Below are 15,321 nucleotides of genomic sequence, written 5' to 3'. Positions count from 1 at the left end.
AGACTCTCTTTTGCAGAAGTAGAAAAGCCCATCCTTAAATTCACATGGAATCTCAAGGAACCTCATGGAATCTCACAGAACCAAAACAGTTTTGAAAAAGAAGAACAAAGTGGGAGGACTCACACTTCCTGATTTCAAAATTTACTACAGTGCTGCAGTAACAAAATGGTGCGGTAATGGCATGAATGCAGACATATGTAACAGTGGAATAGGACACAGAGCCCAAACTTAAACCCTTGCGCGTACAGTCAAATGATTTTTGACAAAGGTTCCAAGACCATTGAATAGAAAAGCACAATCTTTTAACTGGATATCCATAAATGAAACAACGAAGCTGGGCACTTACCTAACACCTTAATTTAAGATAGATCAGAGACCTAAATGTAAGACATGGAATGATAAACACCTTGAAGAAAAGACAGGGCAAAAACTTCCTGACATTGGGTTTAGCAAGGATTTCTTTGGATATGACACCAGATGCACAGGCAATAAAAGAAAAAGTAGACAAATTGGATTATATGAAAATTTTTTGATTTGTGCATCTAAAGAATATCAATAGAGTAAGGAAGCAACCCAGAGAATGGAAGGAAATACTTGCAAGTCATATATCAGTTATATGATATCTGATATCCAGGACCTATGGAAAACTAAAACTCAACAACAGCAAAATAACCACATTTTTAAAATGGGCAAAGAACTTGAATAGAGATTTCTCCAAAGAAGTAGTACAAATTGGTCAATAAACATGTGAAAAGATGCTCAACATCTGTATAGGGAAATGCATATCAAAACTACAATTAGGTATCCCTTCACACCCATTGAAATGGCTACTATAAAAAAAGTACCAAGTTTTGGTGAGGATGTGGAGAAACTGAAACCCTTGTACATCATTGGTGGTAATGTAAAATGGTATATCTGCTGTAGAAGATATTGTGACAGTTCCTTAAAAATTAAAAATAAAATTACCATATGATTAAAGAATTCCATTTCTGTTTATATATCCAAAAGAATTGAAAACAGAGTTTTGAAGATATGTTTATACACCCAGGTTTATAGCAGCATTATTCACGATAGCTAAAATGGAAGTAACTCAGTGTCCATCAGTGCATGATTGATAAACAAAATATGATGTATACATATAATGGAATAATGCACAGCCTTAAAAAGAAGGAAATTCTACCATATACACAGTGTGGGTGAACCTTGAGGACATTATGCTAAGTAAAGTAAGCCAGTCACAAAAAGACAAATAGTATACAATGATTCCACTTATCTTACATACTTAGAGATCAGAATTATGGACACAAACTAGAATGGTGGTTGCCAGGGGGAGAAGGAATGGAGAATTATTATTTAATGAGTCTAGAGTCTCAGTTTTACATAATGAATGAGTCATGGAGATGGTTGGTAGTGATGGTTGTATAACATGAATGTATGTAATACCATTAAATTGTACACTTAAAAACAGTTAAGATGGTAGACTTTATGTGTATTTTGCCACAATGGAAAAAAACTGGGGATGGGGGTAGATAATAGTTCGGCCAAAGGTATCTGTATCCTAATCTCAGAACCTATAAATGTGTTATCTCACATGGCAGAAAGAATTTTGCAAAAATGATTAAGTTAAATATTTTGAGATAGAGAGTATTGTCTTGATTACCCAGGTGAGCCCAGTGTAATCATCAGTTCAGTCAATTCAGTTCAGTCACTCAGTCCTGTCCGGCTCTTTGCGACCCCATGAATCGCAGCACGCCACGCCTCCCTGTCCATCACCAACTCCCGGAGTTCACCAAAACTCACGTCCATCGAGTCAGTGATGGCATCCAGCCATCTCATCCTCTGTCGTCCCCTTCTCCTCTTGCCCCCAATCCCTCCCAGCATCAGAGTCTTTTCCAATGAGTCAACTCTTCGCATGAGGTGGCCAAAGTACTGGAGTTTCAGCTTCAGCATCATTCCTTCCAAAGAAATCCCAGGGCTGATCTCCTTCAGAATGGACTGGTTGGATCTCCTTGCAGTCCAAGGGACTCTCAAGAGTCTTCTCCAATGCCACAGTTCAAAAGCATCAATTCTTGGGCGCTCAGCCTTCTTCACAGTCCAACTCTCACATCCATACATGACCACAGGAAAAACCATAGCCTTGACTAGACGAACCTTTGTTGGCAAAATAATGTCTCTGCTTTTGAATATGCTATCTAGGTTGGTCATAACTTTCCTTCCAAGGAGTAAGCGTCTTTTAATTTCATGGCTGCAGTCACCATCTGTAGTGATTTTGGAGCCCAGAAAAATAAAGACAGCCACTGTTTCCACTGTTTCCCCATCTATTTCCCATGAAGTGATGGGACTGGATGCCATGATCTTTGTTTTCTGAATGTTGAGCTTTAAGCCAACTTTTTCACTCTCCACTTTAACTTTCATCAAGAGGCTTTTTAATTCCTCTTCACTTTCTGCCATAAGGGTGTTGTCATCTGCATATCTGAGGGTATTGATATTTCTCCCGGCAATCTTGATTCCAGCTTGTGCTTCTTCTAGCCCAGCGTTTCTCATGATGTACTCTGCATATACGTTAAATAAGCAGGGTGATAATATACAGCCTTGACGTACTCCTTTTCCTATTTGGAACCAGTCTGTTGTTCCATGTCCAGTTCTAACTGTTGCTTCCTGACCTGCATACAGGTTTCTCAAAGAGCAGGTCAGGTGGTCTGGTATTCCCATCTCTTGAAGAATTTTCCACAGTTTATTGTGATCCACAGAGTCAAAGGCTTTGGCATAGTCAACAAAGCAGAAATAGATGTTTTTCTGGAACTCTCTTGCTTTTTCCATGATCCAGTGGATGTTGGCAATTTGATCTCTGGTTCCTCTGCCTTTTCTAAAACCAGCTTGAACATCAGGAAGTTCACGGTTCACATATTGCTGAAGCCTGGCTTGGAGAATTTTGAACATTACTTTACTAGCATGTGAGATGAGTGCAATTGAGCGGTAGTTTGAGCATTCTTTGGCATTGCCTTTCTTTGGGATTGGAATGAAAACTGACCTTTTCCAGTCCTGTGGCCACTGCTGAGTTTTCCAAATTTGCTGGCATATTGAGTGCAGCACTTTCACGGCATCATCTTTCAGGATTTGAAATAGCTCAACTGGAATTCTATCATCTCCACTAGCTTTGTTCGTAGTGATGCTTTCTAAGGCCCACTTGACTTCACATTCCAGGATGTCTGGCTCTAGGTCAGTGATCACACCATCGTGATTATCTGGGTCGTGAAGATCTTTTTTGTACAGTTCTGTGTACTCTTGCCACCTCTTCTTAATATCCTCTGCTTCTGTTAGGTCCATACCATTTCTGTCCTTTATCGAGCCCATCTTTGCATGAAACGTTCCCTTAGTATCTCTAATTTTCTTGAAGAGATCTCTAGTCTTTCCCATTCCTCTAGTTCTTTGCATTGATCACTGAGGAAGGCTTTCTTATCTCTTCTTGCTATTCTTTGGAACTCTGCATTCAGATGCTTATATCTTTCCTTTTCTCCTTTGCTTTTCACTTCTCTTCTTTTCATAGCTATTTGTAAGGCCTCCCCAGACAGCCATTTTGCTTTTTTGCATTTGTTTTCCATGGGGATGGTCTTGATCCCTGTCTCCTGTACAATGTCACAAACCTCATTCCATAGTTCATTAGGCACTCTTATCTATCAGATCTAGGCCCTTAAATCTATTTCTCACTTCTACTGTATAATCATAAGAGATTTGATTTAGGTCATACCTGAATGGTGTAGTGGTTTTCCCTACTTTCTTCAATTTAAATCTGAATTTGGTAATAAGGAGTTCATGATCTGAGCCACAGTCAGCTCCCAGTCTTATTTTTGTTGACTGTATAGAGCTTCTCCATCTTTGGCTGCAAAGAATATAATTAATCTGGTTTCAGTGTTGACTATCTGGTGATGTCCATGTGTAGAGTCTTCTCTTGTGTTGTTGGAAGAGGGTGTTGCTATGACCAGTGCATTTTCTTGGCAAAACTCTATTAGCCTTTGCCCTGCTTCATTCCGTATTCCAAAGCCAAATTTGCCTGTTACTCCAGGTGTTTCTTGACTTCCTACTTTTGCATTCCAGTCCCCTATAATGAAAAGGACATCTTTTTTGGGTGTTAGTTCTAAAAGGTCTTGTAGGTCTTCATAGAACTGTTCAACTTCAGCTTCTTCAGCGTTACTGGTTGGGGCATAGACTTGGATTACTGTGATATTGAATGGTTTGCCTTGGAAACAAACAGAGATCATTCTGTCATTTTTGAGATTGCATCCAAGTACTGCATTTCGGACTCTTTTGTTGACCATGATGGCTACTCCATTTCTTCTGAGGGATTCCTGCCCACAGTAGTAGATATAATGGTCATCTGAGTTAAATTTACCCATTCCAGTCCATTTCAGTTCGCTGCTACATTCACTCTTGCCATCTCTTATTTGACCACTTCCAATTTGCCTTGATTCATGGACCTGACATTCCAGGTTCCTATGCAATATTGCTCTTTACAGCATCGGACCTTGCTTCTATCACCAGTCACTTCTACAACTGGGTATTGTTTTTGCTTTGGCTCCATCCCTTCATTCTTTTTGGAGTTATTTCTCCACTGATCTCCAGTAGCATATTGGGCCCCTACTGACCTGGGGAGTTCCTCTTTCAGTATCCTATCATTTTGCCTTTTCATACTGTTCATGGGGTTCTCAAGGCAAGAATACTGAAGTGGTTTGCCATTCCCGTCTCCAGTGGACCACATTCTGTCAGACCTCTCCACATGACCCGCCCGTCTTGGGTGGCCCCATGGGCATGGCTTAGTTTCACTGAGTTAGACAAGGCTGTGGTCCTAGTGTGATTAGATTGACTAGTTTTCTGTGAGTATGGTTTCACTGTGTCTGCCCTGATGCCCTCTTGCAACACCTTCCGTCTTACTTGGGTTTCTCTTACCTTGGACGTGGGGTATCTCTTCACACCTGCTCCAGCAAAGCGCAGCCGCTGCTCCTTACCTTGGATGAGGGGTATCTCCTCACCGCCGCCCTTTCTGACCTTCAACGTGGGATAGCTCCTCTAGGCCCTTGTGCGCCTGTGCAGCCACTGCTCGTTGGACGTGGGGTAGGTCCTCCCGGCCGCCGCCCCTGACCTCAGACTTGGGTAGCTCTTCTCGGCCGTTCCTGTGCCGTCGCAGCCTGGCACTCTCGGCCGCCGCCCCAGATCTCGGACATGGGGTAACTCCTCTTGGCCGCTGCCCTTCGGTCATGGGGTCCTCCCGGCTTCTGCCCCTGACCTTGGACGTGGGGTAGCTCCTCTCGGCCCCGCTTAGTGTGCTGGTCGTAGCCGCCGCCGTGCTTAGTGCACCAGTCCTTGTAAGTGAGAAGGGAGCAGGAAAGTCAGTGTTAAGAGAGGGATTTGAAGATGCTGTGCTGCTAACTTTGAAAATGGAAGAAAGGGCCAGGAACCAAGAAATGCACTGTACTATAGAAGTTGTAAAAGCCAAGGAAAAACATTCTCTCCTACAGCCTCCAAAAGGAACAAAGCTCTGGTAACACCTTGATTTTAGCCTAGTGAGGCTTGTTTTGGATTTTTGATTCCCAGAATTTTAAGAGAATAAATTTAAGTTGTTTTTCAACAACTGCTTGCATGTGTACCTGCTCAGTCGCTCAGTCTTGTCCAGCTGGACTCCATGGATTGTAGCCCATCAGGCTCCTCTGTCCACAGACTATTCCAGGTGAAAATGCTGGAGTGGGTGGCCATTTCCTACTCCATGGGATCTTCCCTAACCAAGAATCAAACTCACATCTCCTGTATTGCCAGGTGGATTCTTTACTACTGTGCCACCTGGGAAACCCTTTGAACAGCTAGTTTGTGATGATTTATTCCAGCAGCAATAGGAAACTGATGCATATACCTGCCTACTTGTTCTTCAGTCACTAAGTTGTGTCCGACTCTTTGTGACCCCATGGACTGCTGCATCCCAGGCTTCCTTGTCCTCTACTCTATCCCAGAGTTTGCTTAAATTCATGTCCGTTGAGTTGGTGATGCTATCTTAGCATCTTATCCTCTGTCACCCTCTTCCCCTTTTGCCTTCAATCTTTCCCAGCATCAGGGTCTCTTGCAGTGAGTTGGCTTGTCGCATCAGGTGGCCAAAGTATTGGAGCTTCAGCTTCAGCATTAGTCCTTCCGGTGAGTGTTCAGGGTTGATTTCCTTTAGGATTGACTGCTTTGATCTCCATGCTGTCCAAGGGACTCTCAAGAGTCTTCTTAAGCACCATCATTTGAAAGCATCACTTCTTAGGTGCTAGGCCTTCTCTATGGTCCAACTGGAAAAACCATAGCTTTGACTATTTGGACCTTTGTCAGCAAAGTGGTGTCTTGCTTTTTAATATGCTGTCTAGGTTTGTCATAGCTTTCCTTCCAAGGAGCAAGCATCTTTTAATTTCATGGCTTCAGTCACCATCCACAGTGATTTTGGAGTTCAAGCAAATAAAATCTGTCACTGTTTCCACTGTTTCCCCTTCTATTTTCTATGAAGTGATGGGACTGAGTGCTATGATCTTATTTTTCTGAATGTTGTGTTTTAAGCCAGCTTTTTCCATCTTCTCTTTCCCTTTCGTCAAGGGGCTTTTTCATTCCTCTTCACTTTCTGCCATTTGAGTGGTATCATCTGTATATTTGAGTTTGTTGATATTTCTCCCAGCAATCTTGATTCCAGCTTGTGAGTCATCCAGCCTGGCGTTTCACATGATGTACTCTCCATATAAGCTAAAAATAAGCAGAGTGACAATATACAGCCTTGACGTACTCCTTTCCCAATTTTGAACCAGTCATTTCTTCCATATAAGGTTCTAACTGTTGCTTCTTGACCTGCATACATGTTTCACAGGAGACAGGTAAGATGATCTTGTATTCCCATCTCTTTAAGAATTTTCCACAGTTTGTTGTGATCTATACAAAGGCTTTTGTGTAGTCAGTGAAGTGGAAGTAGATGTTTTTCTGGAATTCTCTTGCTTTCTCTATGATCCAAAGGATGTTAGCAATTTGCTCTCTTTCTTCTGCCTTTCCTAAACCCAGCTTGTACATCTAGAAGTTCTTAGTTCACATACTGCTTAAGCCTAGCTTGAAGTATTTTGAACATAACCTTGTTAGCATATGGAATGAGCACAGTTGTATGGTAGTTTGTGCATTCTTTGGCATTGCCCTTCTTTGGGATTGAAATGAAAACTGACCTCTTCCAGTTCTGTGGCCACTGCTGAGTTTTCCAAATTTGCTGACATATTGAGTGGCATAGGGGATAGTACGAAAAGGCCCCTATTAGACTATAATCTTCTATAAGGCAAGGGCCTGGTCTTCCTTGACTTTGCATCACAGGTGGTTATTGTTCCTGGAGCACAGGTACTTTGGCTTTTTAAGCAAAGAGTATATGACAGATAATCATGTCCTTTTTGCTCACCACAGAGTCTGATTCTCAGACTATCCCAGTACATAAGAGCCCACAGCTGGAATAACTCTCTAAGTAATAATTCACTTCTCTTTGAACAGTGAAGTTCACATTCATCATTGGGCAGAACAGTGACTTAACTCCGTCCACCCCAAGCCCTATGCAAACATTTGGGCAGAGTGTTCTGGGTTCAGAGACTAAAATGGAAGGTTCTAACAAGATACCTCAAGGATTCTAGATCTAAAGAAGGGAGAAAAGGCCAAATCTCAGAAGCTCAAAGAGCTGTCTAGAAGGTCACCAACACTGAAGGGCGTCAAAGTGGTTGTTACCAAACCAGAAATCTGGGACCAGGGATACAAGAACCAAGATACCAGCAAGCCAAGAACAAGTGGGGAAGAGGGGGCTATAGTGTCTGCAACTCTCACGGCTGCCTTTTTGGACCAAATAGGACCTAATACATAATGGTTTAAAATCTCAGAGATGGAATGGATGGCACTTGATTCATACCCACACAAATTACTGCTTTCTTTGCCTAGCTATACTCTCCTTTAAGGCAAAGTAAGGTTTTCAAGAACTGTGCAGGAGTACTGATTGTATGTAACTTTTAATGAACAGAAATGAGTATACCTAATTTTAGAGACCAAAAACACTTTAAAATCCAGTAAAATTGAGAATATCTTAGGGTATAACATATAAAATTTCAGATCTGATTTTTCATATCTTCCATGTATTTTGAAAAGAAAACTTTATAACCTGTGCCTGATATGAATAAGGCCTTTTACTTTTTTATTATAAACATTTAGGCTTAAAGTGATTATAGCTGACATTTAAGACCAACAGGAGCCAGTGGCCTGTTCATGGACAAATTATCTGTATTTCAGACTAAATCAAAAGTAAACATTCTCTAAAGTCCTTTCAGGTCTACATTTGTCCTGTGGAAGTCAAATGAAGTCAACAAGCCCTCTCTCTCCCCTCCACTCTGTATATTCTATAGTCTCACTTTGAAATGAATCATCCTTTCCACAAAGCAATATTATATACATTTTGAACCATTTCCACATCTGAGTTCTTGAATGCTATTTTAATTGATTTTTCTGAATCAGCATTTTTATTTCATCAGAAGAATATTGCAAAAGATCCTGAGTTATGTTGTTTTATAGTTTTGTGTTTTCCTAATGGGGTGGGGGAGTGGGGTGGGGAAGGGGTGGAGAGAAGAGAAACCACTATGATCTTCACTTGCTGCCTTTTTAAAAAATGTATTCTTTTGAAGAAATAGTAGCAGTGAAGTCATGTCATTTCAAAAATGCTTGCAAAGATTAACTGTTACAAAGTGTTCTAAATGATAATGCTGTATCCCTGAATATCTGCATTTGAATATGATGATAATCAGGTTAAAAACAGCACAGGCAGTAAGAGGGAGGTCACCATGCTGAATCACAGAGCAAATCACAGAAAAACTCTTGTCACCAGCCATGATGTCACTCAGCTCCAAGCTTCTGAAAGCCTATTAGAAATTAACTTTAGGGAGAAGTCTTCTGATTGTCATTGGTTCTAAAAGGCATTGGTTAAACAAACACAGACCCCTTTTTGGAATCTATATAATAAACTCAGGCACATTAATCTCCACTTGGAGAGATTAATCTCTACTCAGTCTTTAGTCATGGTCTGACCCCTAACTCTTAGGGCTATAATGGAAGGAAGGGCAAACTAAACTGACATTAGCTAACAGTTTGTGTAAAGGTTCAATATATCTCTAAGCAAATAAATAACATTTCTTAACTTTCTGTTTTTATTGAATCCCATAAGACAGAAAGTGTCTCTCTATGATGATACAGAATTACATTACAATCTGTGTAATTTGTTTAACAGTTTATCCCAAGATTTTACTTAAGACATGGAGATAAAAGAAGAAGTCACCTATTTGGCCTAATGTTTTGGTGTTTGGACAAAGCACCACCTTTAAAGGGTCAGAATTTTGGGTGGTACCCCTGCCTTTGCCACTGACAAATATTTATGACCTCAAACATCTCCCTGAATCTCTGAGGGTCTCAGTTGTGTCGTGCGTGCAATCAGGAGAACCATACGTTCTCCACCAACTGTGAAGAACTAGGAATGAGGCGAGGTGGAAGGCGTGAGTGTAGTTAGCAGGTCCTGCCATGCAGATGAGAGCCGCTTTCTTGAGAAGAGAACAAGTGTCAGTGTCATGCCACGTTCTTAGCAATACCAGAAATAGTGCACATTCAGAAAGTGCTTACTGTGGTTATGAATAAAACTCTGATGAAACTAGCAAATCAGAATGAATACAATAATCCCTTTAGGGATAAGTTATGGATTAGAAAACCAGACAAGATACTAGAAACTTGCCAGCCAACACTTTCAAATTTGTAGGTACTTAGTGGCATCTCTTCTATGCTTCTGGGCAAGTGTACAAGATAAGCATAGATCTTCAGTGCCTCCCTCTTCTTCTAGATTCCTGTTGAAAGGAACAATAACAGTAGAAAAGGGAAGGTCAGGAGGAACCTGAGTTAGTGTTGAAAGTAGGGAAGGGCATCAACCTGTGACAGAAACGTAAAGACATGTTGTCCCATGAAGGAAGGTGACTGACCCCCTTGGAACAACACTGAGACCTGAGCACTTGTACAGTGGGTAGAGCACATGGCCGCCGCGGCTACCGACCTTCCGTCTCCGATTCAGACCCTGGGAGAAAAAGTGAGGCCTTCTCTCCAGGCATTTCAGCACAAAAATCTCCCTCCATTCCATCAGCTCTGACAGTGACACGTGCCATCCCCAAACCTTGCTGAACCATCAGAGAAATAGAATGTACCCCTTACCTTAGACCTATTCACCCTTGAGCCAGAGTGAATAGGAAGGGGGCCCCACCTGAAGCATGTTGGCTGGGAGAAGGGGAGAGAAACCTGGATGTAGGGGGGGAAAGGGGGTGAATGAATGCTTGCCAGACACACTTACTTATTAAACTGTAGGCTCGTGGTCACTAGATACTTCATGTATACCTGAGTTCAAGAGTGAGACAAATATAACAAACCCTCACCAATGAAATGGACATGAACTTGGGCAAACTCCAGGAGATAGTGAGGGACAGGGAGGCCTGGCGTGCTGCAGTCCGTGGGATCACAAAGAGTCAGGCACGACTTGGCGACTGAACAACAACACTTCCCATTGACTTTAGGAATCATTTCCACTACCACTGCTTCTTGCTTACCCAGAGCATTGCCTGCCATTGTTGCTAAGCTGACTCCAAGGTGGTTTGTATAAAGCTAATCCAGCACCAGCTTGTTCTTGGGAATCTGGCCCCTGCAACCTGTCCTTCCAGTGCTCCTTGATGACAGAACTGTGCCTTCAAAAGCAGCTGAAGTGTCTCCCTGTCACAGTATACCAGCACACTGCTGGGTTTTTGAGGCCTCATGCTTTCCTGATAACTGCTTCCCCTGAGAAGACCCCCAAGTGTATCCAGAAAGCAAGCCATGGTGTTCTGACTTCCGAGTCTCAGCAGCTCTCATGGACTCTGTCCAGTTCCTGCAGACCTGGAGTCTAAACACAGCGGGGCTGCCCAGACTGCAGAGGGCCCGGGGGCAATAGCAGCCTCAGCACTGGCCGCAGCATGCTCCCTTGCCACTGGCGCAGCAGCCTGGCCTCCCAGCTGGAGAAAAGGGCAGGCCACAGTGCACCGGGGCGGGGGAGGGCTGCCTTTATTTCTTGAGGTTTCTTGTTACCTCCCTGCACAACTCACATGGTTTGCTTTTAACGGTCTGCTTGTCTTGTTCCATTTGACCTGTAAAAATGCTAACATCCTCTAAGTAGATTTCTCTTAAAGAGTTGAATGTTTCTTTGTCAGGTCGTACAGCATATTTGACGATAATCGCCAGGATCCCACAGGGCTGGCAGCTGCTCTTCAGGCCACAGACCTGGCTGGAGTTCTGCACATGCTCTACTGCGTCCTCTTCCACGGCACGATCTCGGACCCCAGCACTGCGAGTCCCAAGGAGAGCTATGCTCAGAGCACAGTCCAAGTGGCCATCCAGAGTTTGCGTTTCTTCAACAGCTTCGCAGTTCTTGATCTGCCTGCTTTCCAGGTACCAGGAGTTGGTTAACCAACTGAGAGTTAATAATTTCATATAGATATGATGAGAGGTTCTTCTCCTGGAGTGGAGTATCAGGAATAAGCTACAATAATAGGAATTACAGTACATGCTATTTATTAAGCTACTATATTCTGGGAACTGTATTAAGTGCTCTGCATATGCTTTCTTATTTATTGTCATGACTGCCCTCCAAAATATTATTATACCCATTTTACAGATGGGAATGCTGGCAGCTAAGTAATTTCCCAGGGCTACACATAGCTGAGCCAGGACTGGTACCCATGGTTATATGAACCCCAGCCTATGCCACTCTGCTACTTAGAAATCTTCTGTCTTGATTTCTTTAGAAAAACCATTATCATCCTATAAACATTTAAATATTAAGGAAAGTAATGGTTTCTTATATAAGCAGAACCAAAATTAGATAAATTGTTCTGATTGATGACTTTCTACGGGTGATTTAACTGACTGGTGTCCAATGTAAAGTGCATGTGTAGTTAAATGTGCAAACCCCTATAAATTAAGTTTTTATAGCTAAAGAAAGAAAAATTGCTTTGTGCTGCAACACCAGACTGTCAGCTTAGAAACAGATTTTTTTTCATGTAGGAAATTTAATTTTCAAAAACACTGAACCTTTGGAACAGAGCAAGCCCCAAGGAGTAGACTTTCTCTTTCAGTTTATTAACTGTCAAGTGATTTCATTAAAAAAGGAACAAACTTGGCAGATGATGAACCCATAATTTAGATGAATTGCTTTGCTTAAAGGGAAAAAGGTTACAGAGATACAGACGTATGAAAAGTGTGGTCTTTGGCCATGGCAAAATGGAAGAAACACTTCTATTTTGTAGCTAGTGACAAATGTGTAATTCTTGTTCTCTTGACAGCTGGAAATTATGAGTCAATTGTACCACTGGATTCAGTATCTTTCAACTTTGTAGAGTTAGTTTACCCCTCCCAAGGAAGAGAACAGAAGTCTCTTCCTTGGGGTTAATGCTTTTCAGTTTTCAAAGCACTTAAACTAGCCTGAGGTGGTAACTACACAATATGTAAAGTTCCGAGCGGTTACAGCTGCACCTTTAACAAGAGCAAATGCCAGTCAGTGGCTCTGGCCTCTGGTATAAAACATAACATTTGTGTTTTATGAAGACTCAACCCCACTATGTTGTATCTGGAAACAGCTTGGAAATCAAGATATGCTCATTTTATGTCCTCAGAATATGGGGACCAACAGGCTACCCATGGGCTAGATCCAACTAGAGTGATTTCTTTTGTTACCAGGGATTGTGAAAAGCAAACAACAAATAAAAAGTATTCCTCAGTTTCTGGTTCTATGGGTCTTCTGACCAGGATTTATTTTGCTGCAGGGGGCTCCACTTCATACATGAGCATTTCCATTAAGTGGGCCATTCCATCAGTCACTCTGCGTGTCAGGGAGCCCCAGGTCCCTGCCCCACCCTCACACCTCCATGAGCTCACAGCCTGTCCAGCCTCACTCAAAAGGAGAACCACCCAACTCCTTCCAGCTCTGCTCCCTCGGGGCCTTTAGGCACAATGGCCAATAAGTGAGAAAAATGTAAAACCTATTTCTGGAACTCTTCATGCCAAACTAAGATAAAAACCAAGATTTCTCCTCTCCAGCTCCTTGCCTCATCAAGCCCAAAATATACCCCCTTCTTGAACCACGTTTGCTTCAACCTCAGGAAAGATACCAAAGTGACTCAGGAGTGTTCCAGCCATTCTTAGAGTGAAATGCCCACCTCCTGAGTGGAATGTCTTTTCTTGACTGGTACCCAACAGTTCTTTTGCTTCTTTCTCCTCTGTCCTTCCTGTTACTCTGTATTTCTCTTAATTCTTCCCTGCTGTATCTTCTTTTCTTGATCTCTTCCCTGACTCCCCTGTCTTCTTTTATTTTAGTCAATTTTGCCATCACAATTTCTCATTCTCTCCCCAGACACTGTTTCCAGGTTCCCTTTTCCCCTTAACCATGGGCTAGGAAAGCCTACAGGGGCCTTTCCTCTTGGCTGCCATCCTTTTGGTGCTCAGAGTCCAGCACGTGTTTTTCTCTTACTCTCATATGTCAGGATGTGCAGGGACCCGGATGCCTGGAATTGCTAGCCTCAGGGCCTTTAATACATCTACCAGTGATTACCTTATTGCACCAGTTACTTTTATCCATTTAAAAACAAACTTAGTGGGGTAAACAGCAACCATTTTATCATGATCATAGATTCTGTGGGTCTGCAGTTCCAGCAGGGCTTTTAACAGTGGGGGTGGCTCGTCACTACTCCACGATGTAGGGCTTCCGCTGAGGGGCTCGAATCCTGGGGTGGAGAGTGTGGAGAGAAGGAGCAGGTTGACTCAGATAGCTGGGAACTGAAATCAGCTGGAGGCTCCTTCACGCTCATATTTTATGCCCAGGAATCCTCAAAGACCGGGTTCACCGGGACTACTGGCCATAGACTCTACATATGGCTTCGCTACGTGACTTGGGCTTCTCAGAGCATCGTTGTGTCTGTGTTCTCAGTAGGAGCATCCTGAGAGGAAACTTCTGGAAAACATGTGCTCCCCAAGGACCAGACAGAAGCTGTATGGCTTTTTATGACCTGGCCTCTGAAGTGCTATAGTTATATATCAGCCATACTCTATTGGTTACAGCTTTCCAGATTCAAGAGAAGACATAGGTCCCTTCTCTCAAAGGGAGGACTGGCAAAGATTTATAGTTGTTTTCTTAACCAACCACTGTAGTCTGTTTAGCATGCTAAAGCAAAAACATCTTTCCACACAGACATTATTGATGTAGATAGACATCTGATCAAGTGTGCAGTGCTCAAGTAAATGTGGTACAAATATACAATATTTGCATTGTATGACCTTAGACAAGTCATGCTGCTAAGTCACTTCAGTCGTGTCCGACTCTGTGTGACCCCACAGACGGCAGCCCACCAGGCTTCCCCATCCCTGGGATTCTCCAGGCAAGAACGCTGGAGTGGATTGCCATTTCCTTCTCCAATGCATGAAAGTGAAAAGTGAAAGTGAAGTCACTCAGTGGTGTCTGACTCTAGCAACCCCATGGACTGCAGCCCACCAGGCTCCTCCATCCATGGGATTTTCCAGGCAAAAGTACTGGAGTGGGGTGCCATTGCCTTCTCCGAGACAAGTCGTATGAGTCCTTAAACTTCAGTTTCTTATTTTTAAAATAGAGATTAAAAACACTTACCTCACAAGCCTAAGGATTAAATGAGACTACATAAAAGCACTGTGCTAGCTAGCTTGCTCCTTGGAAGGAAAGCTGTGACAAACCTAGACAGCATATTAATAAGCAGAGACGTCACTTTGCTGACAAAGATCCATATAGTCAAAGCTATGGTTTTTTCAGTAGTCATGTACGGATGTGAGTTGTTGTTCAGTTGCTCAGTTGTGTCCAACTCTGCAACCCCATGGACTACCAGCATGCCAGGCTTCCCTGTCCTTCATCATCTCCCAGAGTTTGCTCAAACTCATGTCCATTGAGTCAGTGATGCCATCCAAACATCTCACCCTCTGTCATCCCCTTCTACTCCCATCTTCAGTCTTTCCCAGCATCAGGATCTTTTCCTATGAGTCAGTTCTTCACATCAGGTGGCCAAAGTATTGGAGCTTCAGTTTTAGCATCAGTCCTTCCAATGAAGATTCAGGGTTGATTTCTTTTAGGATTGACTGATTTGATCTCCTTGCAATCCAAGGGACTCTCAAGAGTCTTCTCCAACACCACAGTTAAAAAGCATCAGTTCTTCAGGGCTCAGCCTTTTT

General features: G+C 42.6%; 1 protein-coding gene across 5 annotated transcripts in view; it reads left to right on the top strand.

Moving 5' to 3' along the window:
- The window catches only part of SCAPER (S-phase cyclin A associated protein in the ER), a 421,796-nt gene that overhangs the window by 373,401 nt on the left and 33,074 nt on the right, over positions 1-15,321 (top strand). For all 5 annotated transcript variants that reach the window (XM_070775326.1, XM_070775324.1, XM_070775325.1 and 2 more), the window contains one exon: positions 11,286-11,523. In XM_070775326.1, the coding sequence (XP_070631427.1) occupies positions 11,286-11,523 (238 nt within the window). The remainder of the gene's footprint in view (positions 1-11,285; positions 11,524-15,321) is intronic.

Source organism: Bos indicus, chromosome 21 (genome assembly GCF_029378745.1).
Source record: "Bos indicus isolate NIAB-ARS_2022 breed Sahiwal x Tharparkar chromosome 21, NIAB-ARS_B.indTharparkar_mat_pri_1.0, whole genome shotgun sequence".
NCBI classification, from domain to species: Eukaryota; Metazoa; Chordata; class Mammalia; order Artiodactyla; family Bovidae; genus Bos; species Bos indicus.
The sequence above is the reverse complement of the archived record's forward strand: the minus strand, read 5'-3'. Positions and strand labels throughout refer to the sequence as shown.